Genomic DNA, 12,230 nt, shown 5'->3' on the forward strand with positions numbered 1-12,230 from the left:
AGCTGAGTTAGAAATGGGGTTTAATGAGAAGACAAGACAGACTGCAGTGACCTGACGCAAGGTCTGGATTGTATCTGCAGTGACATTCAGTTATGCTGTGGTTTTTAGCTGGTGTGATTTATGTAGAGTATCCATTACCAGTGTCTATGAATTTTTTTCCCCTCCTAATTAGAGTATTAGGGAGGAATTGGGATGTTTAGGAGGGTTCTGAAATTTGAAGTCTTGTTCAGTATTCAGTAATGCTTATTCTAGTAACTAGATTATTGTAATTTTTATTCATTGATCTACTTGCCCAAGCAAACGATGGATTTACTTTTATTTAGTGTGCTGAATCTTTTTGTGAGGAGATCCATGTAATTCCAGTGAGCAATCTGTTGTATTAGTTCTTCAAAGAGAAACTTAAACAGAATTCTTTAAGTACCTTTAAACAATCCTTTGAATAAGCTTTTATTTCACTTGGTCTCTCTAATCTCTGGAAAGTGAATGCTATCGTATAGAACAGAATAAAAGTGCTACTGATGTTTCAGTGTCATAGGAGACAGAGCTGTTAACAAAATCTTCTTTACTGCTCTCTCCAAACAGATAACAAACTGACAAGCATGTATCAAAATACATTTGTAACCCACCAATTTGAGTTACTTATCTTACTTTTACGTTTCAATTTTTATTCCAGGCTTCTTTATTGAAGAATGATGAAACAAAAGCTCTTACTCCAGCATCTTTACAAAAGGAATTGAACAACTTGTTAAAATTCAATCCAGACTTTGCTGAAGCAGTAAGTATTTCTTTCTTCATCCAAAATGGTTATAAAGGGATTTCTTATCTCTGGGATGGGATTATTTGGGAGTAATTTATTCCGTATTGAAATATAAGCAGATGATAAAAATATGAGCAAGTTGCATGTAAATGTTTAGTAATTCAGACTGAAACTCCTGAAGATATGGAAACCGTAATTAAGCCAAGTACTTCACTATGTTTATGCACAGATATAATCCTCTTAGTTTTGATGGGACGATGTGAGTGCATTCTTGTTGAACTTCATCTAAAACTTACTTCTTTTTACACACATTTTCCTAAGAAATGTCAGGCCTCATACTCCCACAGTTTAAAAATCAGTATTAAGTGCAGTATCTGTTGATTTTGCTGACTGATGTTCACTTTACTTCTGGTGCTTAATAGCAATCTATACTGAAAGCAATAGATAACTCACTCTGAGAGCTGGTTCCAGACCTGTGAGCATTTGTCTTGTTCCTAGACAATTTATTCCTGAGCAAGGCCCATGAGTTTTCAGTTAACTCTTTGCTGCCTTACTTTCTAACTCTTCCTCCCAGTAGCCTGGGGCTGAGGCAGACAGGATTTTCCCTGCTCCCATTTGGAGACAATCCTTGAAAGGGCCATAGCAGGGGCTGGACTTCACAACTCCAGAAGTCTTCTCCAGTGTTCTGTTTGTCTGTTATATTGTCCTGCCCAGATCTCAATGCCAAGGAGAAAATACATGGTTTTACCATCTCCTTTCTACCTGCACGGCCTTTGGAAGCAGTGCTTGTGCTTCTGAATATCTTCCTGAGTGTAGACACGGTGGGAATCATGCCTCCATTCCCACTCTCCCTTAGCACATAAATACTGGGTTTTTACCTATCTATCAGTCTCAGACTGGGTGGGATAATTTTGGCAGCCAGATCTTGGCCCATGTGAGACGACGTGGAAGATCCTGTTAGGGAAGTCAACCAGTTTTATTCAAGTTTTACAGAAATCCTATGCAGGTAACATCGGTATCGCTGCAACTTCTGATCAAGCACTTTCCTGGCCATACAGTATTTCACGGTTGCACTTGTTAGGCAACTTCTCTCATTAAGAAGATTCATAGTAATTGTAAAAAACCCACTTTGTTTTAATAGTTCTGTATAGTTAAAGCCGATTTTGCTTCAATTTTTAGCATTATTTAAGCTACTTAAACAGTCTCAGAGTGCAAGATGTCTTCAGCTCAACACACAGCCTCCTTCATTATTTTGACCGTTTAATTCTCACTGGAGCAGAAAGCAAAAGCAACGGGGATGAAGGTTACGGTCGGAGTCTGAGATACGCTGCTCTGAATCTCGCTGCGCTGCACTGTCGGTTTGGCCACTAGTAAGTTAATACATTGTACCACACAAGTAAAATTCATCTTGTTGCATCTCCTGAAGTGCTGATAAGTAGAGAATTTGTTCATTCTGAAAATCTATTCGGGAGAAGAAAGGACTTTCTCTAATTTGATAACAGCTGTAGTTGGGTTGGGTTGGAATTTTCTTGGAATCTTGATTTGTTTTGGTTTGTTTTTATTTTGACATTTATTTGGTTTCCATAATAACTGAGCCATCTACAGCAGGGTAAGAGTTGACATTTGTCTGTGTCCATTTGCAACTGTTTCCTAGGTATTTAATTTCTCAAGTGCTATATTTCCATGACCTCAGAAAGGTCAGTGGACACGAATGCCTATTTTCAGCTATATTCTCAAGAAAATGTGGTTGGTTTTCTGTTTATCATTCAAATTAACACAGAATTGATGATCTGGAAAAAGAATAATTAAAAAAAAAAAGCCATCTGAGCTTTTTTAATTTTAAAATGCCACAGAGGTGGGTGTTATTTTATTGATAACGCTGGCTTTATCTCCACATATGGTTTGCATTTATTGACTGCTGCCTGGATCCATCATGTAAAATGACTGGAGAGGCGAAGGACATCTGAAAAATTGAGAGCAACAACATTTTCTACACAGGCAGATGCTTAACGTTGCCACTCTTCAAACAATAACTTGGCTCCTTGGCGTGTACGGGGTTTGAAAACCCACTTAGGGGTTATAGTTGCATTTTTGTAGCGGCTTGCAGATGCCATCTTGCTTATTATCCTCAAGACTAGAATATATTGCTGAAGTGCTAGGAGGAAAATACAGGCTTTCTCAGCAGTCTGTTAAATCAGAGTTCTCTTCTGAGTGCAACATGCATAATTTAGATCAATATTCCTCTGTATTGTGATGCTGTATTTTAAGCACTGTGGGAATACTGATATGTTCTCCCTTTTTATTTGCTGATAGCCAGCAGGCTGAGCTTGCACTTCAGGAAGCCATCCGTATTGCACAGGAGTCGAATGACCATGTTTGCTTGCAGCACTGCTTGGTAAGACGGCTGTGTAGAAACAGAGGTGAAGTCACCTTTGTCTCTGCTGTCCGAGCCTTTGCTCAGTGAACTGTTGCAGAACTCTCATTAATCTCATTAAATACATCAGTAATTTAAATGCAACTGTCCAGCTGTGGGGAGATGTTGCTTCTGGCAGATGGGTTGTTGCTTCAGAGCAACAAACTGTAGGGAGATCAGGAGATGGTTTTCTTGCAACTCAGGATTACTTTCTTAAACAGGATTTGTGATCCCAGAGTACTAAAGTATCAGTACTGAGCTCAAAGTTTAGTCTTAAATGTTTGAAAGAGATAAAGTATTTCATAAACTTCCTCTGTACTGTCTGTTGGATTCTCAAAGAGTAATCAGCCTACTTTTGAGCAAACAAAAAGGAGGAGGGAAAGACTTAGATTCCTCTGTATTTTCTTCTGTAATTAACATTATTGTTTTAATGAGTTGGCATCAATGGTATCAAACTCCTGGGATACTGCCTTCCAGTTAACTGAATAATGGGGTTTCTGTGCATTGCTCTGAACCTCCAGCGTCGACTGCTGCCATCCCAGTGTCCCAGCCTAGCTGCACTTTTGATATATTTTGTTGTGCAGCATTTAATAGAAGTTTCCTTAGTATCATATTAATTCTGAAGAGTGGTTTGTATTTCCAGTGAGTTTTTGTGCATTCTGTGCAAAAAATAAGAGAAGTTAAAAGTGCTGCAGCCATTAGTTATTTGCAGTGAGATTTTAACTTTTCCCCTTGCTAGAGCTGGTTGTACATCTTGGAGCAGAAGATATTCGATAGCTGTGTTCTGCTGGAGCACTCTGTAAACAAATCTTTACATTTTGGTTTACCGGTAAGTCCATTTCATTTATCCTTAACTTTATTCTAGGACAAACACATGTGGTGAGGGGAGTGTGCACAATAGGGTTTGGGGTTTTGTGACTGATCTGTTCAAAATACATACATGAATTTAAACAAATCTATTTTAACACTCCAAAATCTATGTTTCTATTATTTTTACTTTTCATATTAACAAACTAGAGTTCAGTTGCTTTAATGCCAGCACATTATTACAAAGCTCACTGGTTTTCCCTCTAACTTGTTTGTTTTTCAGGCAGAAAAACTCTGTGGCTACTAGCCTGGCCCCATGCACCATTTTGGTGTAGCACAATCTGCTGGTGCTCAAGGCAGGTTCTTATGCCTCTGCCTTCCCTGAAACTCAGTGCTGATGCCTCTGGCAGGGCTTTGAACACTTGTTTACTTGTACAGCTCTGTCCCAGCTGTGAAATCTTACAAGGCAGCGCTCCCCTTAGATACTTTTATGCCCCGAATCTGTTGGCTGTGTAGTTCTGTCTTCCCCAAGATCTGCCATCTCTTTGTTAAGAGAATTGTTCTAAAAGGAACTGAACTGCTGATGTTGGGAGATGAGAGCAGACATGGCTGCTTGGTGGGGAAGGGGAGGGAAGGCTCTGTGTTTTCACAGCTGTTTCATCGCTGGAGAAATCCAGGTACAAGTCCTGTCATCTTCTTTAAGACTTCTGTGTGGGGGAGTGGAAATTACCTTTCACATTTAACAAAATGGCATTCACATAGGTGTGGGTGTGCATAAGTGGGTATTTAAAGAAATGCCTGGAGCAGTGTTCCTTTGTCTGTGCTGAATAACATCACCTCTTTTTCTTTAGGATTTTTTTTTGTTAGTTTAGAACTCTTTCTCCAGTGTAATCTGCAAGCTAGTGTACTCTTGTCTTTCAACGCTGTTGGTATTTTTTTTCTTCTTCTTCTTCCCAGTACCTTGCTTCCCTGGGAATACAGTCCTTGGTTCAGCAAAGAGCTTTTGCAGGAAAGGCTGCCAACAAACTAATGGATGCCTTAAAAGATTCTGATCTGTTGCACTGGAAACACAGCTTGTCAGAGCTTATTGATATTAGTATAGCACAGAAGACCGCCATTTGGAGATTATACGGCCGCAGGTATTTTGTTTCTTTTGAACTCCTGGGTTAGCTTGCTGTACTTGTTAGCACATAATGCATTTTGAGTTATTTATATAGGTGTAACAAGTAACTGTGTCTCTCCAGTGCACTCAAATAAAGCAATCAGACTGTGATTCAGTACAGGCTGAGTGCAATTATTTCCATTTTCTTATGTTCCTTTAAAACTCATACTGGAGAAGAGATTGAGTTTCCATTTAGTAGTGGCAAATAGTGCATAAATTGTTCCTGTGCCCCCATTTTCAGCATCTCTGTGCTTAGACCGTGTGCAGCTTTCAGTATGTAGTACTTGATGCGCCTTTGTAGTCCCGAGTTCCTGGACAGCAGTTGTTTGACAAGTTTGCATTCTCCCCCAGGCCCCTGACTTACCAGAACATGTAGACTGTTGTCATAACAAGACCATAGATTAAAAATGGTTGTTGTTTATTGCTTGAAAGCTAAAAGATGTTTCTCTTGCACAAGCACCATGGCACTTCAACAAGCCCAAACATTGCTGAGCATGAACAGTCTGGAGGCTGTGAACGTGGGCGTTCAGCAGAATAACACAGAGTCCTTTGCTGTAGTGTTGTGTCACCTGGCCGAGCTACATGCAGAGCAGGTGAGTTTTTATGGCTAGTTGCACAAAATGTCCTTCGGGTGAGAGGACGTGTGGGTGTTCTTGACAGAGACTGCGAGACTTGACTCGTGTTTTGTTCTGCCTTTAATGTCTGCATTGGGGGCGAAGAAAATACAGGGGTTTTTTTGCTTGGCAAGTTCTTTCTATGAAGGTTGTGTTGAAATCAAGGGCAGTGCTGCTTGCCCCAGTGTATGTTAATCAGAGTGCTCTTTCTGTGTTCCAGGGATACTTTGCAGCTGCTTCTGAAATATTGAAACACCTAAAGGAAAGATTCCCTCCCAATAGTCAGCATGCACAGGTAGAATATTTATAACTGAGCCTGTAAATTATGTAACTGTTAGACAATAGGATCTGAATTCTTCCCTCTGTATGCCTTGAGCTATACGTTTGCTCATTTCATTTGGCTCATGATCTCATGGGAAGCTGTGTGGCGTAAACTTTTCTATAAAAGCACAAAAAAGACACCTCTGTTGTTTGAAGACTGTTGAGACATCTCACCATAGCCTCCTAATAAAAAGCTGTTTGAATAGAAATGTCATTGACAGAAAAATATACGTCTCTGTCGTGAGCACATATAGCAATTAAATGCTCTGCATTGATTTGAAGCTTCAAAGTTCTGTTTAATTAGTGCTACTTATATTGATATGTTACAGTCCATAAATAATGAGAATAGGCTGGTTTTTGTGTGACTGAGGAACACATTAACACATAAGTCTATATGATAGCATGTACATTAAAGTGTTCAAGATTCCATTAAATATAGTTTGATCCTTCTCTTTTCACTGCAGAGCCTGTCTGCTGTTTCAGAGCATTAGTAATGATTTAAAAGAGCTTTTTTTGCTTAAAATGCAGTCAAATAGGTGAGCTTTGGTATTGAAACATTAATCCAGACCTGAGCATTTCTGTTGAGGACAGTAACTTAGTAAATCCAGTATCTGGACAGTGGAGTTAGTTGTGTCTAGATATAAATATCCACAGGGGAAAATAAAAAGTAAGTTCTAACTTGAGTTTAGAAAATGAGGAGGCACAACTTCTAAAACTTGTTCCTGGATGTTCTTTGTTTAGCTTTGGATGCTGTTTGATCAGAAAATACAGTTTGAGAGGGCCATGAATGATGGCAGATATCATATAGCAGATTCTCTTGTGGCAGGAATTACAGCACTTAATAGCACTGAAGGCGTATACAGGTAAGAACTCGTGATTCCACATACACGTGCAGGTGTGTCCCGTGAAGATAATGAAAAATTTAGCAAAATGGTTGCTGGCAGTCACGTGTGCTTTTATGTTCCTCCCTTTCCAGAACTAATTCCAGTCATGTTGTCTAACCTGTAGCATTTATTCCATTACATTATGTCCTGCAATTATATAATTTCTAGTTGTTTCTCTGGGCATTTTAAGAACTGGACTAGCACTGCTGAAATTGCAGTTATTCTAGATCTGTTGTGAGAACACAAAATACTTCTTCAAAATCTGTCATGGCAGCTGTACTCAAACTTTAGCACAAAAAGCACAACACAAAAAAAAAAGCATAAAACTCAGTGTTTTATGTCAAACAGCTCGGGATCTCGGGCCTGGTCTGAGCTTGGGTCTCTTCCTCTGTGTCCTGGTTTCCACTTCTACAAAATGGAACAATATTTTTCTCTCATCTTAATGTGTTCTTGTTTCTAAATGAGGATGGTGTGTTAGAAATAGGGTTAAAACTTACTATTTGGTGAGTATGAAAAACAACTTAGTGTTAAGAGCCATTTCTAGTTGATTTTCAATGAGGCAAAACACCTAAAAACATAGTCAGTGCCAGTAAACCGGAAGACTGGTATTCAAGCTGTGGGACCTGATGCTTGTCCTTCTGGAATTGGACTGTTTGTGATTTCCCTCATCTTTAAATATTCTCCTCGGTGTCTGGGTGCAGGATGTTTGTACACATCCCTTACTGCATTTCCCTATTCTCCCTCTTTTCCAGTTGCTCCATATCCTCAATAGCTCAAGCCAGTTTTAGCTACTTTACCTCATACCTCTTTTTCCTACAAATAAATTACTTGTGTTTTCTAGCTTGCGTGCCCTCCCACTTTTGTTCCCTGTTTGGCCTTTGTTTTTGGCAATCCCTGTTCTCTGTCTAAAGCTGTTTTATGAGTTTGAGGCTTTCTGCCTGTGAGTTGTCCAGTTGGAATCAGAGATACCTGGTTTTCCCCCTGCCAGCATGCATATGCTTTGTAAGAACGCCATTCTGCAGTTACAAGAAACAGAGATCACAAAATACAGACCTGGTTTACTGTGTTCTGAAGAGCAGAATTGTATCTAAAATATAAAAACACAATCGGTGATGTTTTCTTTCTACCACGGCAGAAAAGCTATTGTATTGAAAGCCCAAAATCAAATGTCAGAGGCACACAAACTTTTACAGAAATTGTTGATCCACTGCCAGAAAATCAAGAACACAGAGATGGTGATTAGGTAAGAATGTTTCATTTTCAGAGTATTAAAGCCACTTTGCAGCGATTAGAATCGGCCATTTCAATTTGTCTGTGTTCAGACTTCTCTAGTCTCTAGATTACCTACTATGATTTGGAGATTACAGAATAATTTCATTTATTAATCATGGTATGGAGGAATCCTCAAAATATAGTGAAATTGAAGCCTAGGCAATATGCAATATGTAAACTAAAACATAGTAAACTTACTTTAAAGTTCCATGAGGACTTATGGAAGAAGGAAAGACTACATCCAAAATAAATAGGAAATAGAAAAGTATGTAATTGTACCTTTGTACTAACCTTAGAGTAGTCACAGTGTTACTGAATCTTTTGTATGTTGGTGGGATCTCCTCTTAAGGGTGTAATTGAAGATTATTGTATATGCAGTAATGTAATTCATAATAAAATCAATATCATTGTGGAAGGAATAAATTGTTTGAGAAACAAATGGCCATTTTTCACCAGAAGAAAACATTTGTCTTTCTTTTCCCCTGTTTTGGTTAGTGTCCTGCTGTCAATAGCAGAGCTCTACTGGAGATCTTCATGTCATACCATAGCATTGCCTGTCCTGCTCCAGGCTCTTGCCCTCTCTCGAGAATATAGTCTGCAGTACTTGGCTTCTGAAACTGTGCTCAACTTGGCTTTCTCCCAGGTATGTCTGATCTGTGTTTTCACAGACAGGGCAACATTTATTCTGGGGATCTGGATACTGGTTTTACTCCTGTGAGACTGAAGAACACAACCTTGTTGGAATTAAATTATTGATTCTGAAGAAGTATATTCTAAATGTAAAATATTGTGAGGAAGTTGATAAAAGTTGAGTTTCCTGTCTAACAGCAAGATGTGTAGTTATTGTATATAGCTGAGCAGGCAAGTGTGAATTGGCCCTGCCTTCACTTCTCCAGTTGTTATTTTTTATGCTAGTATTTTGGCTTTCCAGTAGCGCAGTTTGGCATGTGTTTGAATTAAAAACAATGCTTGTAATGGAGTTCAGTTATGTGGTTTATTCTGACCTGGCAGAGATGCGGTTGTCAGCACTGACTGCGGTGGAGAAGCCATGCCTAATGATTTCAGAGAGCAGCTCATTTCTACTAATAAGTTTTGATTTAAAAGAAGATTATGGGAAAAAATCTACATCCTTGTCTGTAGTGCACTGTGTTATTAGAAGCAGATGTGGCTTATGTTGGTCTTCTCAGAAGAAGCTGCTCTTACCAGTGGATGCCAGTATTACACCAGCAAGTGTTTCTCTTTCAGCTGATCCTTGGCATTGAATATTCTGCACATGGCAATAGAACCTGTCTTGGCCCACGGAGCTGTCCTGGACAAAGGCTGTGCCATGTTCTTGGTGGCCAAATGTCAGGTTGCAGCTTCCTACACTCCACAAAAGAAGATTGAAGGTAGTGTGAAGATTCATTCTTATCACTGAAACTGCGCTCAGAAGTTGAGAAGTACAAACCAGTGTATATATTGGAGTCCTGCTACACAATCGCTGTGAAAAAAAGTTAAAATGATGCAGCAGAGCGTGTTACTTGGTTATTGGGTAGCAAAATTAATTTGGAATTGGTTATTCAACAGCTGCAGTGTTTATAACGGACTCTTGTTTATCTGCATACTTGCACACTTGTATTTTGCAGCGAAGGCTCAACAACAGAAACCAGCTGAAAGACCATGTTGCTAAGACACAAATTGTTTTGAAAAGCTGAGGAATTTATAAATTGGGCTCCTTAGAATTGAGCTGTATTGCTTGGAGTTGTTGTTGTGATATTATCTTAAATATGACTGTCCCCCTTTTTTCCACAGCTTTGGAATCCGCTATCCTGAATCTAAATGAAGCCAAGACATACTTTGCTAAAGTGGACTGCAAAGAGCAGCTCAGAGATGTTCTCTACTTCCAAGCCCGGCTGTTCCACACCTTAGGCAAGACCCAGGAAAGGAACAAATGTGCCATGTTGTTCCGTCAGTTGCACCAGGAACTGCCAGCACATGGTGTCCCCTTAATCAATGCCTTCAAGTGATGCATTTAAAGATGAGATTTGTTTGTTTTCCTTTTCTTTTTTTTTCCAAATGTTTTTTTATTATATTCAGTCATCCATGTTTCAAAAGAACTGCCAATAAATCATGGTCTTCTATTGAACAAACATGCGGTTTGTTTGTGATGACTTAAGGGAAAACACAAGTTTCTACCCATTTCACTTTAATTCTGTACTTGAAATTAAGAATAAGAATTGAATGGGGGGAAAAAAAGAAAAGACTCTCTTGACTGCATTATAAACACGCTGAGGGAAGTAGCACAGTCACGATGAAATAATACATGTTCTTAGTAGTGACATTTTCAGAATCAATGCTGGCTTTATGAATGCTGGGGTACAAAAAATAGTGGAAAATGTAGATGAAGCTCCTTTGTGCTCCTGTTAAATGGTACAGAATGAGGAGTCTCATTTGAAATGTGTCCTTGCATTTAACCTGTCTGCAGTCGCTGTTTACTTTGTAGAAACAGATGGTGCTGGCAGAAGGGAAAAAAAAAAACAGAATTCAGTTGGAGATCTAATGGTGCAAAGTCCCGGCATTGTTGTTACGTGTCCTTGTGCAAAGAGAGGCTGAGAAAAGTAAAGAGTACTGAACAAAAGCCCCAGCTCAGCTGAAATGGTTTTGTCCTATGTGTTCTCCCATAGGCGCTGCATATAATTTACCTGCTCTGGTTTCATGGGTGAATAAATGAAGATGACAGCTCATTCAGTATCTGATACGCTGCTGTTTGATTTCTAGCAATTAAATCCTCGTTTTGGAAGAAAATTTCTTTTCAGGTGTAGTGAGGGATTTCAAGGCACACAGGGTTGCACTTTCCTGAGTATAAACCTTTTGTGGGTGAACCTTAGGGCTGGGAGTGTCAGCCCTTTCACCTTCTGACTATACAAAGGCTGAACATCGTTCCTATAAACCCTTGGAGATACTCTGCCAGGAAGCACTAGATTAAACTGTGGCATTGTTAGCAAGGAGAAAGTGAGACCAGACCTAAACCTGGCTCCACTGGAGCTCTGCCAGGCAAAGGCACCAAGAGAGAAGCTCTAAGGTGTGGTTGAAACAAGGGTAGTTCAGTGCTAGTTTACAAGTCTCATTAATTAGTGTGGCAGCATGGCTCTTAGCAGATAATCAGTGCTTAACTTTAAAACACCAGTTATATTTCTAACAGTGAAAAGTAACCCAGGTTCCCATGTAGCCTTCACGCGAGTGCTGGTTTTGGTGGCTCCCTCTCAGCTAAGTTATCAGACCCCCATTAATTGGTGCTGAGGAGTTCAACCCATAAAACATTTGGAGCACCTACTGTGTTACACTATGTGTATAAACCTGATTTCTAGAGTGGATTTTGAGATCCTGGTCAAAATAGACCAGGATCTCTTTTTTTAGCCATAAATCTCTTTTTTTATCCATAAAGTTCGTGTGGAAGCTTGGCTCTACTCCGGGGAGCTCTGTGAGGTCGAAGCGGTGCCCGCAAATGGGTCTCAAAGCAAAATGAGGACGAGAGTTTGTGCCAGCCCCGGTGTTCACATCTGCTCAAGGTTGAAGCTGCTGCTTCATGAAGAGTCAATCAGAAAACTGCAGGTGAGCTCAGCGCAGGAACGGTGCTTGATGGGAACGTGTTCGATAAGAAAAACCCCAAATAATTAGCATGGACAAAGCAAGGGAGATGTTTACAAAGGGCTGGTGCCAACCGGGGAGTTAAAGGCCATGCCCGTGTGGCAGTGTTGACCCTGTCCTGAGCTGCAGCCTGAGCGGGAGCTGAACTCGGTGGCAGCGATGTCCTGGCAGCGGCCGCTGTGACATTTCCAAACAACTGGTTTCTAAAACCCCTTTGAGGTGATGATTTCAGAAACGTTGGGCAACCGCTTGGCAAAGGCCCAGGGGAGCCGATGCAGGTGACCCAATTTGGACCCAAGTCGATCTCCCACTGGAAATCGTATGTTTGCAGAAGGGGAGGAAGTCCCGGGCCGGCGGTGGGGGGGGGATGCGG

The 12,230-nt window shown here is 40.2% G+C and overlaps 1 protein-coding gene across 1 annotated transcript in view; it reads left to right on the forward strand.

The window, feature by feature from the left end:
• ANAPC5 (anaphase promoting complex subunit 5) overlaps positions 1–10,359 on the forward strand; it is a 13,562-nt gene extending 3,203 nt beyond the window's left edge. The window contains exons 4-15 of the mRNA XM_029083929.1: positions 674–775; positions 1,937–2,127; positions 3,071–3,152; positions 3,910–3,999; positions 4,935–5,116; positions 5,597–5,732; positions 5,974–6,048; positions 6,816–6,937; positions 8,094–8,201; positions 8,726–8,873; positions 9,476–9,618; positions 10,022–10,359. Coding sequence (XP_028939762.1) covers positions 674–775; positions 1,937–2,127; positions 3,071–3,152; positions 3,910–3,999; positions 4,935–5,116; positions 5,597–5,732; positions 5,974–6,048; positions 6,816–6,937; positions 8,094–8,201; positions 8,726–8,873; positions 9,476–9,616 — 1,377 coding nt within the window. The 3' untranslated portion in view covers positions 9,617–9,618; positions 10,022–10,359. The remainder of the gene's footprint in view (positions 1–673; positions 776–1,936; positions 2,128–3,070; positions 3,153–3,909; positions 4,000–4,934; positions 5,117–5,596; positions 5,733–5,973; positions 6,049–6,815; positions 6,938–8,093; positions 8,202–8,725; positions 8,874–9,475; positions 9,619–10,021) is intronic.
• Positions 10,360–12,230: the final 1,871 nt, after the last annotated feature.

Source organism: Antrostomus carolinensis, unplaced genomic scaffold (genome assembly GCF_000700745.2).
Source record: "Antrostomus carolinensis isolate BGI_N321 unplaced genomic scaffold, ASM70074v2 scaffold18212, whole genome shotgun sequence".
NCBI lineage: Eukaryota > Metazoa > Chordata > Aves > Caprimulgiformes > Caprimulgidae > Antrostomus > Antrostomus carolinensis.